Source organism: Ochotona princeps, chromosome 21 (genome assembly GCF_030435755.1).
Source record: "Ochotona princeps isolate mOchPri1 chromosome 21, mOchPri1.hap1, whole genome shotgun sequence".
NCBI lineage: Eukaryota > Metazoa > Chordata > Mammalia > Lagomorpha > Ochotonidae > Ochotona > Ochotona princeps.
In genome coordinates this window covers 3,431,824-3,450,076 of record NC_080852.1, presented here as the reverse complement: position 1 = coordinate 3,450,076, position 18,253 = coordinate 3,431,824, and the positions used below count along the sequence as shown (strand labels likewise).

The 18,253-nt window shown below is 45.7% G+C and overlaps 2 protein-coding genes and 1 pseudogene across 2 annotated transcripts in view; 2 read left to right on the top strand and 1 right to left on the bottom strand.

The window, feature by feature from the left end:
- LOC131482929 (zinc finger protein 850-like) overlaps window positions 1–18,253 on the bottom strand; it is a 420,589-nt pseudogene that overhangs the window by 223,657 nt on the left and 178,679 nt on the right.
- LOC131482914 (zinc finger protein 510-like) overlaps window positions 1–18,253 on the top strand; it is a 138,740-nt gene that overhangs the window by 22,461 nt on the left and 98,026 nt on the right. The gene's annotated exons all lie outside the window — the stretch shown is intronic.
- Window positions 2,890–4,397, top strand: LOC131482841 (zinc finger protein 420-like). Its single transcript, XM_058678707.1, has 2 exons — window positions 2,890–4,181; window positions 4,265–4,397. The coding sequence occupies exons 1-2, from the start codon at window positions 2,911–2,913 to the stop codon at window positions 4,395–4,397; spliced, it is 1,404 nt and encodes a 467-aa protein (XP_058534690.1). The 5' UTR covers window positions 2,890–2,910.

The window sequence follows — 18,253 nt, the reverse complement described above, 5'->3', positions numbered from 1 at the left end:
TATATCTGAATTTCCACTAAATATAAATGCATCTTAACAATAAAAACTCAAACCAAAGTGAATATTAGGTGGTGTCTGGACACTGATCCCTCCTCCAATGAGGATAAACCAATGTGAAGCATGAAGAAAGAGCCCAGAACTTTGGTCCCATGTCAGGTAGTTGGGATTCAGGATCTACTGAAGGAGTTTCAAGTCCTGCAGAAAATTCACCTCTTCCGTCAATCCTCCAACAGTTTTCTAAATATAAGGACCCAGAGACTTGCTTCTAAAATGAAAATTGACATGAGAGCAAAAGTGAAAATAGGCAGTTGGTGATTAAAGCCTCTAAATACCTAAAGTGTTATACTCCCTATCTCCACCTCCCATTCCCCCCAAATCACAGTCAGTCTGGAAGTTTAGCTGGAGCTGGACAGTGTCTGGAGATTAGGTTAGTGGGAGGGTGTGTTCATGTTTGTGCAGAGGCATGGGGTGCCAAGGGTCATTTCCACAGCTTTAGTACAAACCTTGTGGAGTTTTCTCTTTGCTACGTGCAGCCTCATAGCTTGTGTATAAGAGCCGGCAGTCTGTCTCAAGTACCATATTGTGCACCAAACCAAATGTTTGGAAACCTCAGTGATTCTTTTAACTTATATGGAGAAGTAGGAGTGTGAAATCAGGTAGAAGGATGGGATTCACAGGAATTGGGAGAAAACAGAGGAGTCGGTCCTTTTTCCAGTTCTGCATGCTGTTTTAGTAACCAAGGGTTGGAACAACAATCGAGAGTTACTAACTAGGTGTCCCTAATTTCAAGAAGCACACCACCACCTAATTTTCTCTAAAGGCGTGCTTTCCACTTCCCTTCTCTTCCCCTGCTTACATGACCACTTTTGCAATAAAACTTCTCTGTCTCCAAAAAGATAAATTAAAAAATGAATTTAAGATCCAGATCCTGAATGTAATCAATTGCTATTTAGTAGAAAACTATGTATTTTCTTTATTCTCCCATACACTTGCTGTTCCTGTGAGGACCCAAGCGAGATTTGAGTCCATGCTTAGGACCTTAGGTTCAGCCACTATGACCATGTGGTAAGCTAGGCCTGGGCCTGCCCGAGTACAAAGGGTTTCAGTGTTCCTGGTGAGTATATTGGGAGCAGATACACTGAAAACAAGGCAGGCCTAGGCTCCACCCACCTCCAACATCAAGAGGTGGGTGAGACTGGGGGAATGTGACTTCAAAAGTTTTTCATGGTTTGGGTTTCTGTGTATTGTGTGTGTGTGTGCATGTATTAGATCATTAAAGGGAAATTGTTGTGATCATTTCCAAATTTTCTATTTTTCCTTCCTGTTTTAGGTCAGGGTTAAATGATATTCAGAGAAGCTACACCAGGTCTCCCACCTATCCTAGTGCTTAAGGATGGGTACTAGAACCCTGATACCAAACCATGGTGTCAATGTGGCACACCCTCCATGGTTTCTGTCCAGGTGGTTCTGACATGATGTCCATCTCACTGATTCAAGCAAGAGGGAGCCCTTTCAATGTTCATTGGCTAACTTGGTTGACCTTAGAGAATCCATTCACCTAGACATTTGCTGTCATATTTGGCTGGGGTAGTTATCCAATCTTTCCTCTCCTGCTTTCTCTTGGATGGTCCAGATGTGCTTTCCAGGCCTCAGTGGGCTTCCATCTCCAGGTGGAGCGAGGCCAGTTGTCCAATACTCATTTTCAACTGAGGAGTACCAGTTCCTGTAAGACCTGAGTCAGTCAATCCTGCCCCAGTGGAGCCTCACCCTGAGCTCACTGAGCTAGTACCACCATGCAGGCATGTGAAGTATCCAAGCCAGGTGACCTGAGGCCTGCCACACCCTGTATACCCAGGACTTGTAGACCAAAGACCCATTGCACTGGCCAGCCAAGGACACAGGCCAAGCAACAGATACAACCCCTGGGGTTCATAAACTGGGTTCATCACACAGCTGTCCCCAAGGGCCCAGACAAGGCTACCAGGGCCCCACTGGATCTCCTGCACCCAGAGATCATGGGTCCCTCACCAACATCCCCCTGACTGCCAGGGCTTGCCTCAACTCATTTTCCACCAGCATGTGTTGCAGCCTGGCTCAGTCTAGTCTTCTCCAAATTCCACTTCATGTTGTTGTGTGCTGTGGCCTAACTAAGTACAATCCATCTGGAGGTTGAGCTGGAGCTAGGCAATGGCTGGGGATTGTGCGGGTAGGTGAGTGTGTTCATATTTTTTCAGAGACATGAAGTACCTAAGGTCTTTTACACAGGTTCAGTACAAACCTTGTGGAGTCTTCTCTTTCCTAAGTCTACCATCATAGGTCCTGTATAAGAGTCAAAATTCTTTCTCAAGTCCCATATTGTGCACTGAATCAAATGTTACCAGGAAAGCTCAGTGAATCTTTCCTGTAACATACTATAGCAACCGAAAATGGAAACTAGTTGCAGACAAAACTTTTACTTGTTATTTGACCAGTTGAACTTGGAAAAGGGGAGGGGGAAAGCAACTCCCAGGAGGGGCTCAGATATCTAGTTCCTCTTAAAAGGAGAGAGGAAATGACATCAGTTTATTTTGAATCCTGTAATTCCACAGGAAGCCTGTTGAAATACCATTTGAAAAGAAACATGCTTCTAATGTCCCTGAGAACAACCTCGAGAGTGAAGAAAATCTCAGTCAGCTTGACAAGAAAAACATTTGTTGGCAGTCCTTTGAACACAATGGAAATGAGAAAACTTTCAGTGGGAAGAAGACAGTTCTTATGTGTGAGCAAGTTTCTCCCAAAGACCCATGTAGTCAGCAACCTGTCCGTGTGCGAGAAGCAATTCATGTTGGCTACTCTAAATCTTGCCTTACCAGCAAACAGAGAACTGACACAGGAGAAAATCTATATGTGTTCAAAGAATGTAAAGAAAACATGTACCAGAAGTCAGAACTCATTAGAGATCAGATCCTTCCAAGTGCAGAGAATCCATATGAATGCAATGAGCATGGAAAAACCTTTCACCAGCAATTTTCTCTCATTGCTCATCAGATAATCCACACCAGGGAGAAACCTTATGAATGTAGCGAGTGTGGGAAATGCTTTTCTCGTAAGCCCCAGCTCCTTGCACATCAGAGAATCCACACTGGAGAAAAACCTTATAAATGTGGTGTGTGTGGAAAAGCTTTTATTCATAAGTCACACCTCATTAGGCATGAGAAAATCCATACTGGAGAAAAACCTTATGAGTGTAGTGAGTGTGGAAAATGCTTTTCTGATAAGCCACACCTCATTAGACATCAGAGAATCCATACTGGGGAAAAACCTTATGAATGTAGTGTGTGTGGAAAAGTTTTTGTTCAGAAGTCACACCTCATTAGGCATCAGAGAATCCACACAGGGGAAAAACCTTATGAATGCAGTGAGTGTGGAAAAGCTTTTATTCGTAAGTCACACCTCATTAGTCATCAGAGGAAGCACACTGGAGAAAAACCTTATGAATGTAGTGAGTGTGGAAAAGCTTTTATTCGTACATCAAACCTCATTGCACATCAGAGAATCCACACAGGGAAAAAACCTTATGAGTGTAGTGAGTTTGGGAAATGCTTTTCCAATAAGCTATACCTCATTAGACATCAGAGAATCCATACTGGGGAAAAATCTTATGAATGTAGTGAGTGTGGAAAAGCTTTTGTTCATAAGTCACACCTCATTAGGCATCAGAGAATCCACACAGGGGAAAAAGCTTATGAATGTAGTGAGTGTGGAAAAGCTTTTTCTCATAAGACAAACCTCATTGCACATCAGAGAAAGCACACAGGTGAAAAAACTTATGAACGTAGTGAGTGTGGAAAAGGCTTTTCTCATAAGACAAACCTCATTGCACATCAGAGAAAGCACACAGGTGAAAAAGCTTATGAATGTAGTGAGTGTGGAAAAGCTTTTAGTCGTAAGTCAAACCTCATTGCACATCAGAGAATCCACACTGGGGACAAACCTTATGAATGTAGTGAGTGTGGAAAAATGTTTTCTGTTAAGGCAAACTTTAAATCACATCAGAGAATTCACACAGGGGAAAAACCTTATGAATGCAGTGAGTGTGGAAAAGCTTTTGTTCATAAGTCACACCTCTCTAGACATCAGAGAATGCACACAGGGGAAAAACCCTATGCATGCAGTGAATGTGGAAAAGCTTTTTCTTATAAGTCAACCTTTAGATCACATCAGAGAGTCCACACAGGGGAAAAACCTTATGAATGCAGTGAGTGTGAAAAAGGTTTTCTGGTAGGTCAAGTATTCGATCACATCAGAGAATACACACAGGGGAAAAACCTTATGAATGCAGTGAGTGTGAAAAAGATTTTATTCGTAAGTCACACCTCATTAGTCATCAGGAAGCACACAGGGGAAAAACCTTATGAATGTAGTGAGTGTGGAAAAACATTTCCTGATAAGTCAAGCATTAGATCACATCAGAGAGTCCACACTGGTTAAAAACCTTACAAATGGACCCAGCAGTGTGGCCTAGTGGCTAAAGTCCTCGCCTTGAAAGTGCCGGGATCCCATATGGGCGCTGGTTCTAATCCCGGCAGCTCCACTTCCCATCCAGCTCTCTGCTTGTGGCCTGGGAAAACAGTCGAGGACGGGCCAAAACTTTGGGACCCTGTACCCGCGAGGGAGACCTGGAAGAGGTTCCTGGTTCCTGGCATAAGAGGCGCGCACCGGCCCATTGTGGCTCACTTGATGAGTGAAACATCGGATGGAAGATCTTCCTCTCTGTCTCTCTCCTCCTCTCTGTATATCCGGCTTTCCAATAATAATAAAATCTTAAAAAAAAAAAAAAAGCTGTCTGCCTTTATTAAAAAATAAGACTTACAAATAACAGTGAGTGTGGAAAAGCTTTTACCAAAACGTCGGGTTTCATTTATCATCAGAGAATCCACACTTGGAAAAAACTTTATGAATGTAGAGAGTGTGGAAAAGGTTTTGTTTATAAGTCACACCTCATGAGACATCAGAGAAAGCACACAAGTGAAAAGACTTAAGAATGTTGTGAGTGTTAAAAAGGTTTTCCTTTTAAGCTGCACCTCCTTAGATATCAGAGAATCCACATTGGAGAAAAAGCTTATGAATGTAGTGCCTGTGGAAAAGGCTTTTCTTGTAAGCCATACCTTTTTAGACATCAGAGAAAGCACAGGTGAAAAGCCTTACGAATGTAGTCAGTGTGGAAAAGGCTTTCCTTTTAAGCCACACTTCATTAGACATCAGAGAATCTACTGGGGGAAAACCATATGAATGTAGTGACTGGAAAAGCTTTTACTCAACACTTGGCATGGGTTGGGGGCAGACCCGGTTGAATCAGCTCATGTCATCCAATGGCAAATCCAAGCACCAGAACAGGGTGTGGGTTGAGCCGGGTTTGGTTGCCCAAACCAGTGCACACTATGGAATGTCACTGTGAAGTTGCCTGTACTGGATGTGACCGCAGCAACCAACTAGCATGCGTGAGAACCAGGAATGGAGAGAACAGAGCCAGGAGGGGGAATATTGGGGGAGGGTAGGATTCCCTTGCTGGATAGCTACTCTCACTGGAGAGCATGAACTGGGATGGGGGCTTTTTTGGAATTTCAAAATTCCACATTTTGTGACAAAATTATATTGGAATCACAAATATCAAGAACACCTGGAGAAGCCTGAGGGAGGTGTGACAGGTGGGCTAGAAGCAAAGGCTTTGCTGGCTATGAAGACATGTGTTTGCTGCAGCAACAAAAGCAGGAATGCAGATGTGCTGTGTACCAAGGGGGAGTGAAGCTAGCCCTGAGGAGCAAGATGGAGGGCAGGGGCGGCAGGGTCCTTGGCAGAGCCAGTCTAGAGCTGACAGCCTCCTGCAGTGCTATAGCCCACTCTTTGTACACCCACTGTAAACATGGCAGCCTCCTGTGGCTGTCCAACTCACCTGGTTCCTACAGCTATATAACCCACTCTTCCCAGAAAAAACCCATCTAACTCTCATGTCAAGGTCACTCTATTAAGGAAGATCAGCTGACCCAACTCAGTTGGTCTGTTTACCTGCCTCCTTCAAAAATGTTGCAGTTTAGCAAACTGCTTAGTGTCACAAGGTCACAGATAGAAGGGGCCATACCCTGGACTGTACTTCATCAAGAGAGGATGGGGTGCTCAGCCAGGTGGCCTAGCAGCTAAAGTCTTCACCTTGAAGATGCCAGGATCCAATATGAGCACTGGTTCTAATCCCAGCAGTCCTGCTTCCCATCCAACTCCCTGCTTGTGGTCTGAGAAAACCTTGGGACCTTTCACCCATGTGGGAGATCAGGAGGAAGTTCCTGGCTCCTGGCTTTGGAACGGAGCAGCACAAGCCTTTATGGTCACCTGGGGAGTGAATCATTAGACGGAGGATCTTCCTCGCTGCCTCTCCTACCCTCTATCTATCTGAATTTGTGATGTAAACAAAATAAACTAAAAAAAAAAAAAAAAGATACTCGGGCTGCAGACATCCACTCTTCCCTGGCTTCTCTGTCCATATTTCATTACTGTTAAGCCTCACCTCTCCCGGAACTCTGGAAAGTACACACATCAGAAATACAAAGCATCTTAGAATTAACATCATTTCTGGGCCCTGGCCACATGGTCTAGCAGCTAAAGTCCTTGCATTCAATGCACCAGGATCCCATATGGGCGCCGATTCTAACCCCAGAAGCTCCACTTCCCAACCAGCTCCCTGCTTGTAGCCTGGGAAAGCAGTCAAGGACGGCCCAAAGCTTTGGGACCCTGCACCCGTGTGGGAGACCTGGAAGAGGTTCCTGGTTCCCAGCTTCAGATCGGCACAGCACTGGCCATTGCGGCTCACTTGGGGAATGAATCATTGGATGGAAGATCTTCCTCTCTGTCTCCTCCTCTCTGTATATCTGGCTTTGTAATAAAAAAAAATTAAAATAAATATTAAAAAAAAAAAAAACACTTTTCCTGTCCTACCTAAACTCTGAATATTGTGTTAGTAATGCACACATAGAGGTGCCACGTTCAGGGACTACTTGGATACCCGAGATCAAGCAAGTACTGGGGAGACCAAGAGTCAGAGTACTAGAGCAGTGGAAGCACATGACCAAGGGAGCGAGCCCCTTGTGACCATTGTGAGGATTTCTGATGGGAGTGGTTACATAAAATATAATACCACCCGCTCTCAGGTTCCAGATAGGTGAACATCACAGGTAGGCAGGAGGAAACACCTACGTGGTGGGATGGGATGTGGCTTCCAAGCTGGTCACCCTGACTGCCTGCCTAGCCCACAACATTGGGAGAAATAAGCCACACATTCTAGCCTTTTATTTCTGTGCAAGTTAGCAGACATTAATGCCAATTGAGAATAAGTTTCTTTCTCTCTGCCCTTGGGGTGACTCATCTGAACCCCTCCCTGAGACGGTGCTTAACAGAAACTATCTCCACCATTTTCTCAGGGGTTTCTTCCTTTGGAGTCCCTCCTGCTGCTAGGGCAGGCCACCTTCCTTCTGCTTCTTAAGTAAACCCTGTTTTGCAAACTGGAACTGTCTACATGAACACTTTTTCATGAGGCAGGAAATAGGTTGTTGCAGTGTTTCATGTTGATTTCCCACCACAGTAGCCTGCTTTGCCCTTCAGCAGTGGGAAGGCTATGGGGGCGGGCAGACTAGAGTTGAGTGTTGGGCCAAAAGCTTCTGGCCCTGGAGGAGCTTCCAGGCAGGCCAGGGATGTGGGAGATGATAATGAAGGGTCAGGTGCTGTGACAGGTTGGGCATGTTGTGGGGCAGGGGACTCAAGGTGTGCAGGCTGGGACTGCAGGTTCACTGGCTAAAGGGGCCCTCCCCTAGAGCTGCTGGAAAGCACACTGTCTGCTGAGGGAGTGAGATCACTGGCTGAGCCCGACTGGCTGTTGAGCAATAGACAGTAGATGGTGTGGCAGTGCTCATAGGCCAGAGGAACACTGGTGCCAGCTATCTGAGCCTGGCCCTGGATTGGCAAGTGGGGCAATGGAAGGTGTTTTGTTAAAGATGCACTTTTGCTTCACCCCCTCCTCCCCTGCCCACCACGTTATTCAATCTGGCCCTGAAATGGAGGACTACATTGCTGTAAGAGCAGGAACAGGGGCCAGGATGACTTGGTTATGAAGCAGATGGCAGGCAAAGAGGGGCACACAGTGCACTGGCTTGTCTGGCTTGGCCCTGGAATAGCAGCCAGTGGATTACTTTAGGCTCTGGGCTTACCTCCGTGACTCATTGTCTCTGAAACACATGGTGTCCGTATTGGCGGCACATGGGGATACCAACCAAACAGCATGTGGGGTTGAGCGGCCTGCCAGCTAGGGCTGAGTGATTAACTGGCCTAGGCAGCTGGGGCGATGTGGCCCTCAAGCAGATGGAGTGCATGCTCAGGGTCAGAAATGCTGTCTGAACAGGCCTGGCCCTAGATCACTGGGAAGGGGCAATGGTAAGGGAGGGTTAGAGGCCCATGGTGAACCAGTTTAGCCCACTTGCCCCTGGAGTGGCTTACAGGCTAACTCCAAAGAGGGGGTTGGTCACGGGGGGGCAGAGTTGTTAGTAGAGTGGACATTTGGCAGCCAGGGGACACAGGAGATGCCAGCATAACTGGCCAGTCCTTGCACTGGTGGTCTATGAGCTTCTTGGCAGGGCAAGCCCCACATGCTGCTTGGTCTATGAGCAGCCTTTTGGGGTGCCAGGTGGCTAGAAGTGCCCAGCTGATTCTACAGCATCAAGTGGGACAGGTGTGCTGATGTCTTGGGCAGAGTGTGCCTGGGCCTGGAGCAGCGAGAAGCCTAAAGGTGCAGGGGTCATCAACCTAGCCCCTTGTGGCTTTGGAACAAGTGGCAGGCAAGCTAAGGGAGCATGGGCACAGTCCAACTTGGCCTGTTCCTGAAGTGGAGATCCTTGGGGGTATTGGAGGTACAGGGTGAGCAGTGAGCACTTACTGATTCTACCCACCCTCAAGATACCTGTGGTGTGGAGGGTCAGGTGGACTTGAGGTATTGAGTCTGGTCAAGCAGTCCTGTCCCTGCAGCAGGGCACAAGGCAGGAGTGCTGGGGCAGTGTAGGTGCTGGGTGAAAGTGTCTGGCACTGGAATGCAGGCAGAGTGTGGTGCATGAGGGCTGGGGCCATGTAAGCTGGTCCATGCAGTCAGGCTCCACTGTGGAGCAGTGGTCATCTTGACAGGTGGTAGAGTGGGGAGATATGGGATGCAGAGGCATCCCAGCTGGCCTGGGAGTGTCTGGCAGGCAAGAGGTTGTCTGAGTGAAGAAGCTGGTGGCCTAGCTTGCCTGGCTATAGAGCTGCAGACCAGGTGGACTTGCTACAGGCACATTGAGGATGAGGGATTAGAGGGAACACAGCCTAAGCAGCTTACCCCTGGAGCATCAGGCAATTTGGTGGCGTGTACCTGCTGTGGGGCCAGTTGCTGTTACCAAGCCGACATAGCCATAGAGCAGCCTGTGGCATAACAGGGTGCGTTGAGAAGTGGTGCTGGGGATGCCAACAAAGCTGTCTTGGCCTTGTAGCAGGCAAGGGTGGCTGTAAACACATGGACCACTGGCTGCGACCATGCGACCATGTGGCCCTGGTTCAGTGGGCTTGTAGGAGGTGGCATACTAGAAGTTACTGTGCAACAGTACAACCCAGCTGGCTTTGGAAGGGCTGGCATGCAGGTTAGGATGGTTAGGCATGTGGGTACAACCTCTATGAGCCTGGATTGGCATGTGGGGTGGGTGGACTTGAAGTGAAGGGCCAGGCAGCTGAGCAGGCTTGCACATGTAGTGACTGGTGTTGCTACTGGCTGTTGGACTCACTGGCACCTTCCAGTGGACGTCAGCTACCAGGACAGTGGCACTGGCAGAGATAGCCATGCACCAAAAAGGGGCAGAGGCTATGGTGAGGAAATCATTCATTTAACTGCTGCTGACAACTACATTTAGAAAGTAACTGATTATAACCCTCTTAATAAATAGTGATGTTGTTGTCTGTCACATGATCTCTTCAAATGAAACTTGCTTATTTTGTAGGTTTGATTCTAAGCAAAGTGGTGTCCCTTTCTAGAATCACAATGTATTTTCTCAAGGGTCCTATTTGGTAGCAACAGAAACCTTTTCAAAAATGATATCTGTGCTCACGTTGTATCATTTCTCATGGAGTCCACATCCAGAACAGGGTGTCTGAGCTTCTAATTCCATCAGTGTCAGGGATCTCCTGGATTCCCCTCCTCTCTGCCCCTGGCCTTTCACTTGACTGGCCATCATTGGACCACTGCCTTGCTTGTTCAGCATCAGTGGTAAGATGTGGGCAGGACAGTGTCTGGTCCAATGACCCAGCTGGGTGCTGACTGATTCCACAGCAGTGCTGTTAGCTAATACTGGGTTCTGTCAGAGCCACAGGCATACTTATAGTTGGAGTTGAGAACTAGCCCAGCCATTCAGTCAGCACTGAAAATAACACAATTGTGTTTCTGATTGGTTTATTGGACTTTATATAGAGACTCATCATACTTGACTAAAAGTGTACCTGCCAATAAACCTTTCAAAATTTACATTGAATAGGTGTATATATTATTCAGTCATTTGAAATTATTTAAATACATATTTTATGCATGTACACATTTTTGTTTCACATGATTCCAACATCACAGTGATTTAAAAATACATCAAAGTGCATGACAAAATGGTTATCTTTAATAAAGCTTTACTTACCTGCTATTTAAAACTCAGATTTCAGAGATAATGAGAGACAGAGAGGAAGATCTTCCATCTGGTGGTTCAACCCCCAAGTGGCAGCATCGACTCACATGAGACGACCCCAAGCTAGGAGCCAGGATTCTTCATCAGGTTTCCCATATGTGTGCATGATCCCAAGCTTTAAGCCATCTTCTACTGCATTCCCAGGCCACAAGCAGGAAGCTGGTAGGGAAGTGGAGCAGCTGGGGCATGAACTATTAAGCTACCACACCTTGTCCGCAAATGACTCTTATAGATCCTAATTCCAAAATTCATCTGATTACAGAAGATAAATAAAGTGCCAGAATTTGAATTTCTGAGTGCTTATCAAGAATGCCATGAAGGCTCAAATTATCTGCTTGAAACAGATTCTGTTTACATAATACAATAATACAAAATAGGACCCTGCACACACATGGATTCCTGGATGAGGTGCCTGGCTTCACATCAACTCAGTTCTGGCTGTTATGTCCACTTGTGAATGGAACCAGCAGATTCAGGATATTTCTCTCTCTCTCTCTCTTCTTCTTTATGTAAATCTGTCCTTCAAATAAATAAATAAATAAATAAATAAATAAATAAATAAATAAAATTAGTAAAAGTTATTAAGAAAGAAATGCCATGTAAGTAATCAATGTCAAGGATATAAATGTGCCAGGATCCCATACGAGCACCAGTTTTAACCCCTATGGGGAGCGGGATGCTGAAGCCACTCCCCAGAATAGAAAATTCTGAATAGGAGGGACCTTCGCAAGATGGCGGCTGGCCCAGACTAGGAGGCGGGGCTGGTCTCACCAGCAGGTAAACAGGAAGTCACAGGGATAGGCTAATGACCTCGCTGTGATTACTGGCCTATCACGTAGCACCAAGTGGACCCATGGGGAGAAGTGATTGGTGGAGAACGATGTAAAAGTAGCCAGTGAAAGCCAGATGAATGGCTAGACTGGGATGATGACAGACTGAGACGAGAATGGTGGATGGAGAATTACGGGGATGAGTGAGAAGAAGAAAGGATGGGAGAAAGAGCGCTGGAGAGAAAGTAAAAAAGAGGGATACAGACAGAAGCAGTAAAAACAGTGCGGAGAGACGGGATGAGAAAGAAGGAGAGGAAGTCTGGGGGACTACGAAGAGAAAGACTGGGGAAGAATGAAGGACGGGGGTCCGGCGGCGTGGCCTAATGGCTAAAGTCCTCGCCTTGAAAGCCCCGGGATCCCATATGGGCGCCGGGTCTAATCCTGGCAGCTCCACTTCCCATCCAGCTCCCTGCTTGTGGCCTGGGAAAGCAGGAGAGGATGGCCCAATGCATTGGGACACTGCACCCACATGGGAGACCTGGAAGAGGTTCCAGGTTCCCGGCATCGAATTCGCGCACACCGGCCCATTGCGGCTCACTTGTGGAGTGAATCATCAGATGGAAGATCTTCGTCTCTGTCTCTCCTCTCTGTATATCTGACTTTGTAATAAAAATAAATCTTTAAAAAAAAAAAGAATGAAGGACGGGCGGCAAGAAAGGTGGCAGAGAGAGCTGTAGAAGTGGGAAGGAAAGCTTAGACCAATGGGGACAGAAACAGCGGACATAAGGATTTAAACGCAGCTGCTTTTGGCAGTCAGGGTTCCAGTTACGGTTCCAGCTTTTCCCGGATCCTAAAGAGCATGCCTCGTCATTTTAGTGTTGACGCTGCTGGGCTGCGGCAACAAATCCCTGCAGCGATAAATTCCCATCCAGCTCCCTGCTTATGGAAAGCAGCTGAGGCCAGCCCAAAGCCTTGGGATCCTGCACCCCTGTGGGAAACCTGGAAGAGGCTCCAGGCTCCAGGCTTCAGACTGGCACAGCTCTGGCCATTGCGGCTACTTGGGGAGTGAATCAGTGGACAGAAGATCTCCCTCTGTGCCTCTCTTGTTGCCTATATCTTTGACTTTCCAAATTTTTTTCTTTATAAATATCCCTAAATAGGATGTTTAAAACTGAAACCAAAAGACAGTAATTGTAAGAACAAAATTAAAGAAAAATACAAAGTGCATACATAGAAAATGTAAATATAATATGAATTACATGTATCATTGTAGGTTTTCGTTGGCTAGATTTAACATGGAAAGCCTGCTTCTCACTTTGTCTCTTTTACATGATTGTGAATGTGCAAACAGGAAATCAAACAATGAAGGCAATGGTAGTTAAAGAGTTAAATTTTAAACAGCAACTTGCTAATTATCAATGTTCTGTCCCCTGATTCACTTCCCAAGTGACCGCATGAGCTAGGGCTGCTCAAACTTGAAGCCACAGGTCAGAAATTTCCACAACTTCCCACGTCTTGGGGCTTTTCTACACTGCTTTCCCAGGGCACAGCAGGGAGCTGTATGTGCAATAGGGCCGCAGGGATTAGAACCGGAACCCATGTGGGATCCCAGCACACTCAAGGCAAGGATTTTAGCAGCTAATGCACCTCACCAGGCCCAGTTCTGCATTTTAAACAGTCAAATGAACTAGTGGAAAGAAGCGCAATAATGGAGAAGAAAAGTCCGGGAATCTATTGAACATTCAGCGTGGTGTATCTGCAGACTCTTGTCACAAATTTTGGGGTTTCCAAACTTGAGCCTGAAGCAGAGAGGGAAGGAGAGGCCAGGAGGTGGATTGACGTGAGAGGCGACAGCGGCCCCTGCTGTTGGAAGGCTCAAGCTGCAAGAGAGTAGGCCACTTCCAGCCTGAGGTGAAGCTCCGCCTCTCCCTCCCATTACTTCCCCTCCCTCTAGAATCCTACCTGAGTGCCCTTTGTGATTGTGATTGGCTGCGCATTCTGTGATATGTGTAGTCAAGGTCTGTGAGAGTGGTCCATTCAGGCGCGCCCAGGAAGCCCTGTGGCAGCAGGATGGAGGTTGTTGTGGGCACCACCATAGCCACGTTGCTGGTTGTGCTGGTGGAGAGGCGCAGGTGGCTGAGCTAGTGCTGCCCTGTGAGCTCCCTCCCTGCAGGAGCCTCTGCAGGACCCCCGACTCGTCTGAAGCTGGGAAGGGTGAGTGTGTGGAACCATCTCCTGAGGCTCCGGGATGGGCAGGCGGGGACCAGGAGGGGGATCTTGGGGTCCTCACTCTGCAGCACTGACCTTGAACACTAGGCCTCCCAGTTGAACCCATTGTGCAGTGAGGAGGGATTGAGTGCCCAGGGACAGTTCGACCTTCATGTTGGGCATGATTTCCTTTTTTTTCTTTATCACAATTATCGTTTTATTTTGCCATGATTGTCTTGATTTGAGCAACAGCATCTCCAACCTCCATTTCAGTCCTCAGTGAAGCTCCTCCTAAGGGTCTGGGGCAGTTTTCTTGTTGCTAACACCAGAGCAGCACAGACTCCAGCAGTTAGAACAAACAGCCCTGTTTTCCTCCGAGTTTTGCTGCAAGGTTGAGGGGCAGCATGTGGTGCTGGCACTGTGCTTGGCAGAGGCCTGGGGTGGCAGGGCGACCTTGTAGACAAGCCAAGGGGACTCACACAAAGGGGCTTCTCTAGAACCTGACGAAGAAGCTGTGAAGGCAGCACTACTGGTTTATACTGATGGCTTCTGATATTTTGTCATGCATTGGCTTAAGTTCTCATGATTGGGATTAAATGTCCCCATGAGTTGTAAAGGGCACAAGTGAGGCTCAGCAGAGAGCATTAAGGCAGAGAATAAATCTCTGAATGTCCAGAACTCTTGCCTCAATGCCAAGTGCTGCTCTCTGTCCTGAAAAATCACAACAGGAGTACTATTTCCTCCAAAATACAATTAAATAAGTTGTCTTTTTTTTTTTTGTAATTCTATTTCACAAAGTAATTAATAGGTCTTTAGAAGAACTGTTTGCTGTGAACATTAGGTGTGGGAGAAAAGCAGTGAGATGTCACTTGACGCAGCACAGGAAGGCCTCACTGCCCTGTGTGAGCATGTGTGACAGTGCTTAAGATGACATTGGCGGGCCTGGTGCGTTAGTGCATGGGTTAAAATTATCACCTTTAATGTGGTGGGATCCCGTATGGGCACTGGTTCTAATCCCAGCATCTCCACTTCCTATCCAGCTTCCTGCTTGTGAATTCTAAAAACAGTAGAGGGCGGCCCAAAGCCTTGGACCCTGAAGCCTTGTGGCTGACCCAAAGCAATTTCTGGTATCCTGGCTCGCAATAGCTCAGCTCCAGCTGTTGCAGCTGCATGGGGTGTGAATCATTGGGCAGAAAAGCTTCCTCTCTGTCTCCTCCTCTCTCTCTTTTCTCTCTCTCTCTCTCTCTCTTTATATATATATACATATATATATGTGGCAAGGAAAATAAATAAAATCTTAAACAAAAAAGAAAAAAACCAAGTTGACATTGGGACTCTTGTGTCTGCATCAGAATGCCTGGGTTTCAGTTCTGTGCAAATTCAGTATGCAGCTACTGCCCAGGCTGGGAGGCAGCAGACAGTGGCTTGGGTAGCAGTGTGTAAAACCTGACTTATTTTCAGTCAATTGGCTGTTGCAGGCATGTGGGAAGTGAGACAGTAGATGAAAAAATCACCCCAGTGAATAAGAAAAAATTAAATTAAGCTTCCAAATTTTAGTTCTTCTCCTTTTACCTAACTTAAGTGCATATATTTCATTAGAATGTCCTCAACTTGAGATCCCCCATTGAAACATTTACAGGACCCTCACTACACTATTTTTGTTTGTCTGAGTAGCTTTCATACTGGTGACAATATTTTTCTTGCTTTTTATTTGTCATATGCTAATTGCAAGTGTTTTGCATATGGCACAATGTTATGTTACAGACTGTGGATAAATTCTGATGGTGTATGAAGTATGGGTAGGGTAGAAGGATTTCTAACATTTGCTCCATATACAGTGATTTTGAGTTTCTCTAGGATTTGGCTTCACTTTTTTCTTTTTATTATTTTTAAAAAGATTTATTATTATTATTTTTATTGGAAAACCACATATACAGAGAGAAGGAGAAACAGAGAGCCAGATCTTCCATCCGATGTTTCACTCCCCAAGTGTTAGCAATGGCTAGAGTTGAGCCAATCTGAAGCCAGGAGCTTCTTCCAGGTCTCCCACATGAGTACAGGGTCTCAAGGATTTGGCCTTCTTCAACTGCATTCCCAGGCCACAGGCAGGGAGCTGAATGGGAAGCAGGGCTGCTGGGAATAGAGCTGGCTCCCATATGGGATCCCAACATGTTCAAGTGAGGACCTTAACTGCTACACTATGGCACAGGGCCCTTGACTTTTTCTTAATCTAGTGTTAACTGAGATCTCTAATCATACTGCTAAGTAGTAGTTACCACTGGCTCAGTAGTTATACTGTTGTATTAACTCATATTCTTTACTGTCAATCGGTGTGTACTTTCCTTTGCCTTTCTATGAGATTTTCCTTTAAAGAATGCTCTGCTCTATTTAGAATCACTGGGAAGAAGCATGTGGTCCTCAAAATTATGTGTGAAAAGCTGCCCCAAACATCCATGCCCATTCTTGTTTTGAAATTATTTCCTTTTCTTTTATCATTTTGATAATAATTCTTGTTAGTATATTTCATTTACAAAAGTCATGGAGAGTTATCTACCATCTACTGATTAAGTCCTTAAAGTCCCTGCAAGATTTTGACAAGGTCAAGCCAAAAACAGGAGCCAGGAACTAAATCTGTGTCCATTTTAGCAGGTGCAAAGACTTGCATACTTGGGAAATTTCTTGCTTGCCTCCAGAAAGTGAGATTGCACCAAGATGGAATTTGTTGTGGAGCCATAACACAAACTCCAGAAGTCTAGTGTAGGGTGAGCGTCTCCTAAGCAGTTTCTCATCCACTCTACTAGATGCCCACATCTCCTCATTTTAACTGAATATGTTAGTTGGTGCATATTCTGTTCTCTATTAACAGACCAACATGTATCTCCTAAATTTTTGTTTGAGTAGTTTCCCTAGAGTCTGTTAAGTGTATTTGAAGATTATCTCAACCCAATTGTAAATAGCCCTGTCTCATTTCTTTTGAAATTCAGGTATACTCCCAGTTTCTTGAGAAGTTCAGGTATGGTCTTAACTGTTTTTTCAATCTAACGGAAACTGAGAAATGCAAGTCTAATTTTTTTTTTTTTCTGGTTTTAAGCCCCACCATCACATTCAGGGTACTTGAACATTGTCTTGTGTGCTTCCCTCAAATAACTTTTCTTTATTTTCATTTTCATCTGAAATACTTTCTAATTACTGCAGAGATGGAATCAGTCACATAAAACAAAAAGGTACGCCTAAAACACACACACAGTTTTTGGAAGTAGCATCCATACTGCAAAGACTAAGAGATCAAACAAAATGGTAAAAGTTAGTCTATTTGGTGGTAAGAAAAAAACTCCTAGCTCTTGGCTCCTGGATTTGGATTGGCTCAGCTCTGGCTGTTGCTGCAACTTGGGGACTGAACCAGTGGATGGAAAATCTTTCTCTCTGTCTCTCCTTCTCTCTGTAGACCTGATTGTCCAACAAAAACAAAATCAATCTAAAAAAAAAAAAAACCTGTGATGTCACAGGATTCTCCCCTAGCACACACACACATATATGTGTGTAGAGAGTCTGACAGACAAGAAAACACATTGATCCAAAGGGCTTGAATGCATGGGAGGACAGTTACTTGTATTTCTTCCCTGCTGTAGATGTGCACATCACAAAGATCCAGACTGGACAGCACCAAGTGGCCCATTGTCCTGGCCAGCAGGACAGTCAACGGGGTCGCAGCCACCTAGGAGAGAATGGAGGGACAAGAGACACGAAGAATGGACAGCAAGACAGTAGGTCTGATCAAGCTGTCAGTTTATTGATTTCAACTGAGGGTTTTTATATTCTTCAGTAACTAAGGCTCAGGGAAAGAGAAACTGGGACGCAAGCCATGGTCTCAAGACCGATTGTTCTTGAGCAGCCACCATATCAACAATAGTAACCAACATATCGACAATAGCGTAGGTAATCAGTAACAAGATGTTGGTAAGTACAGCATCAATCACATTCTGAAACAGTTATTAGGAACAATTGAAGCTAAGCGTGTGATTAGTTTCATAACTTCTTTCCCAAGCATCTAGCCAACCGGGGGTTTCCACTGTCCCATAGGTCTATATTCAAAATGGCTTCAGTGTGGCTATAGTGCACGGCTCCTGACAGCCCATCAGGCTCTGTGTTGGCCCTTCTTGCACTGTTACAGACCTACCCACCATTATTGGTGACTTTCCGGGAAGTTCTAAAATAACAGCATCTTCTTCTCCTTTTGTTAATAGTATTTTTTTTAAACATTTATTTATTTTATTACAAAGTCAGATATACAGAAGGAGGAAAGACAAAGAAGAAGATCTTCCCGTCTGATGATTCACTCTCCAAGTGAGCCGCAACGGCCGGTTCTGTGCCGATCCAATGCCGGGAACCAGGAAACTCTTCCGGGTCTCCCATGTGGGCGCAGGGTCCCAATGCATTGGGCTGTCCTCTCCTGCTTTCCCAGGCCACAAGCAGGGAGCTGGATGGAAAGCGGAGCCTGGATTAGTACCG

Coding starts and splice junctions, on each gene's coding strand:
- LOC131482841 (XM_058678707.1), top strand. CDS start 2,911: ATGTACCAGAAGTCAGAACTCATTAGAGATCAGATCCTTCCAAGTGCA. Junction 4,182..4,264: donor GGAAAAGCTTTTTCTTATAA/GTCAACCTTTAG, acceptor GTTTTCTGGTAG/GTCAAGTATTCGATCACATC.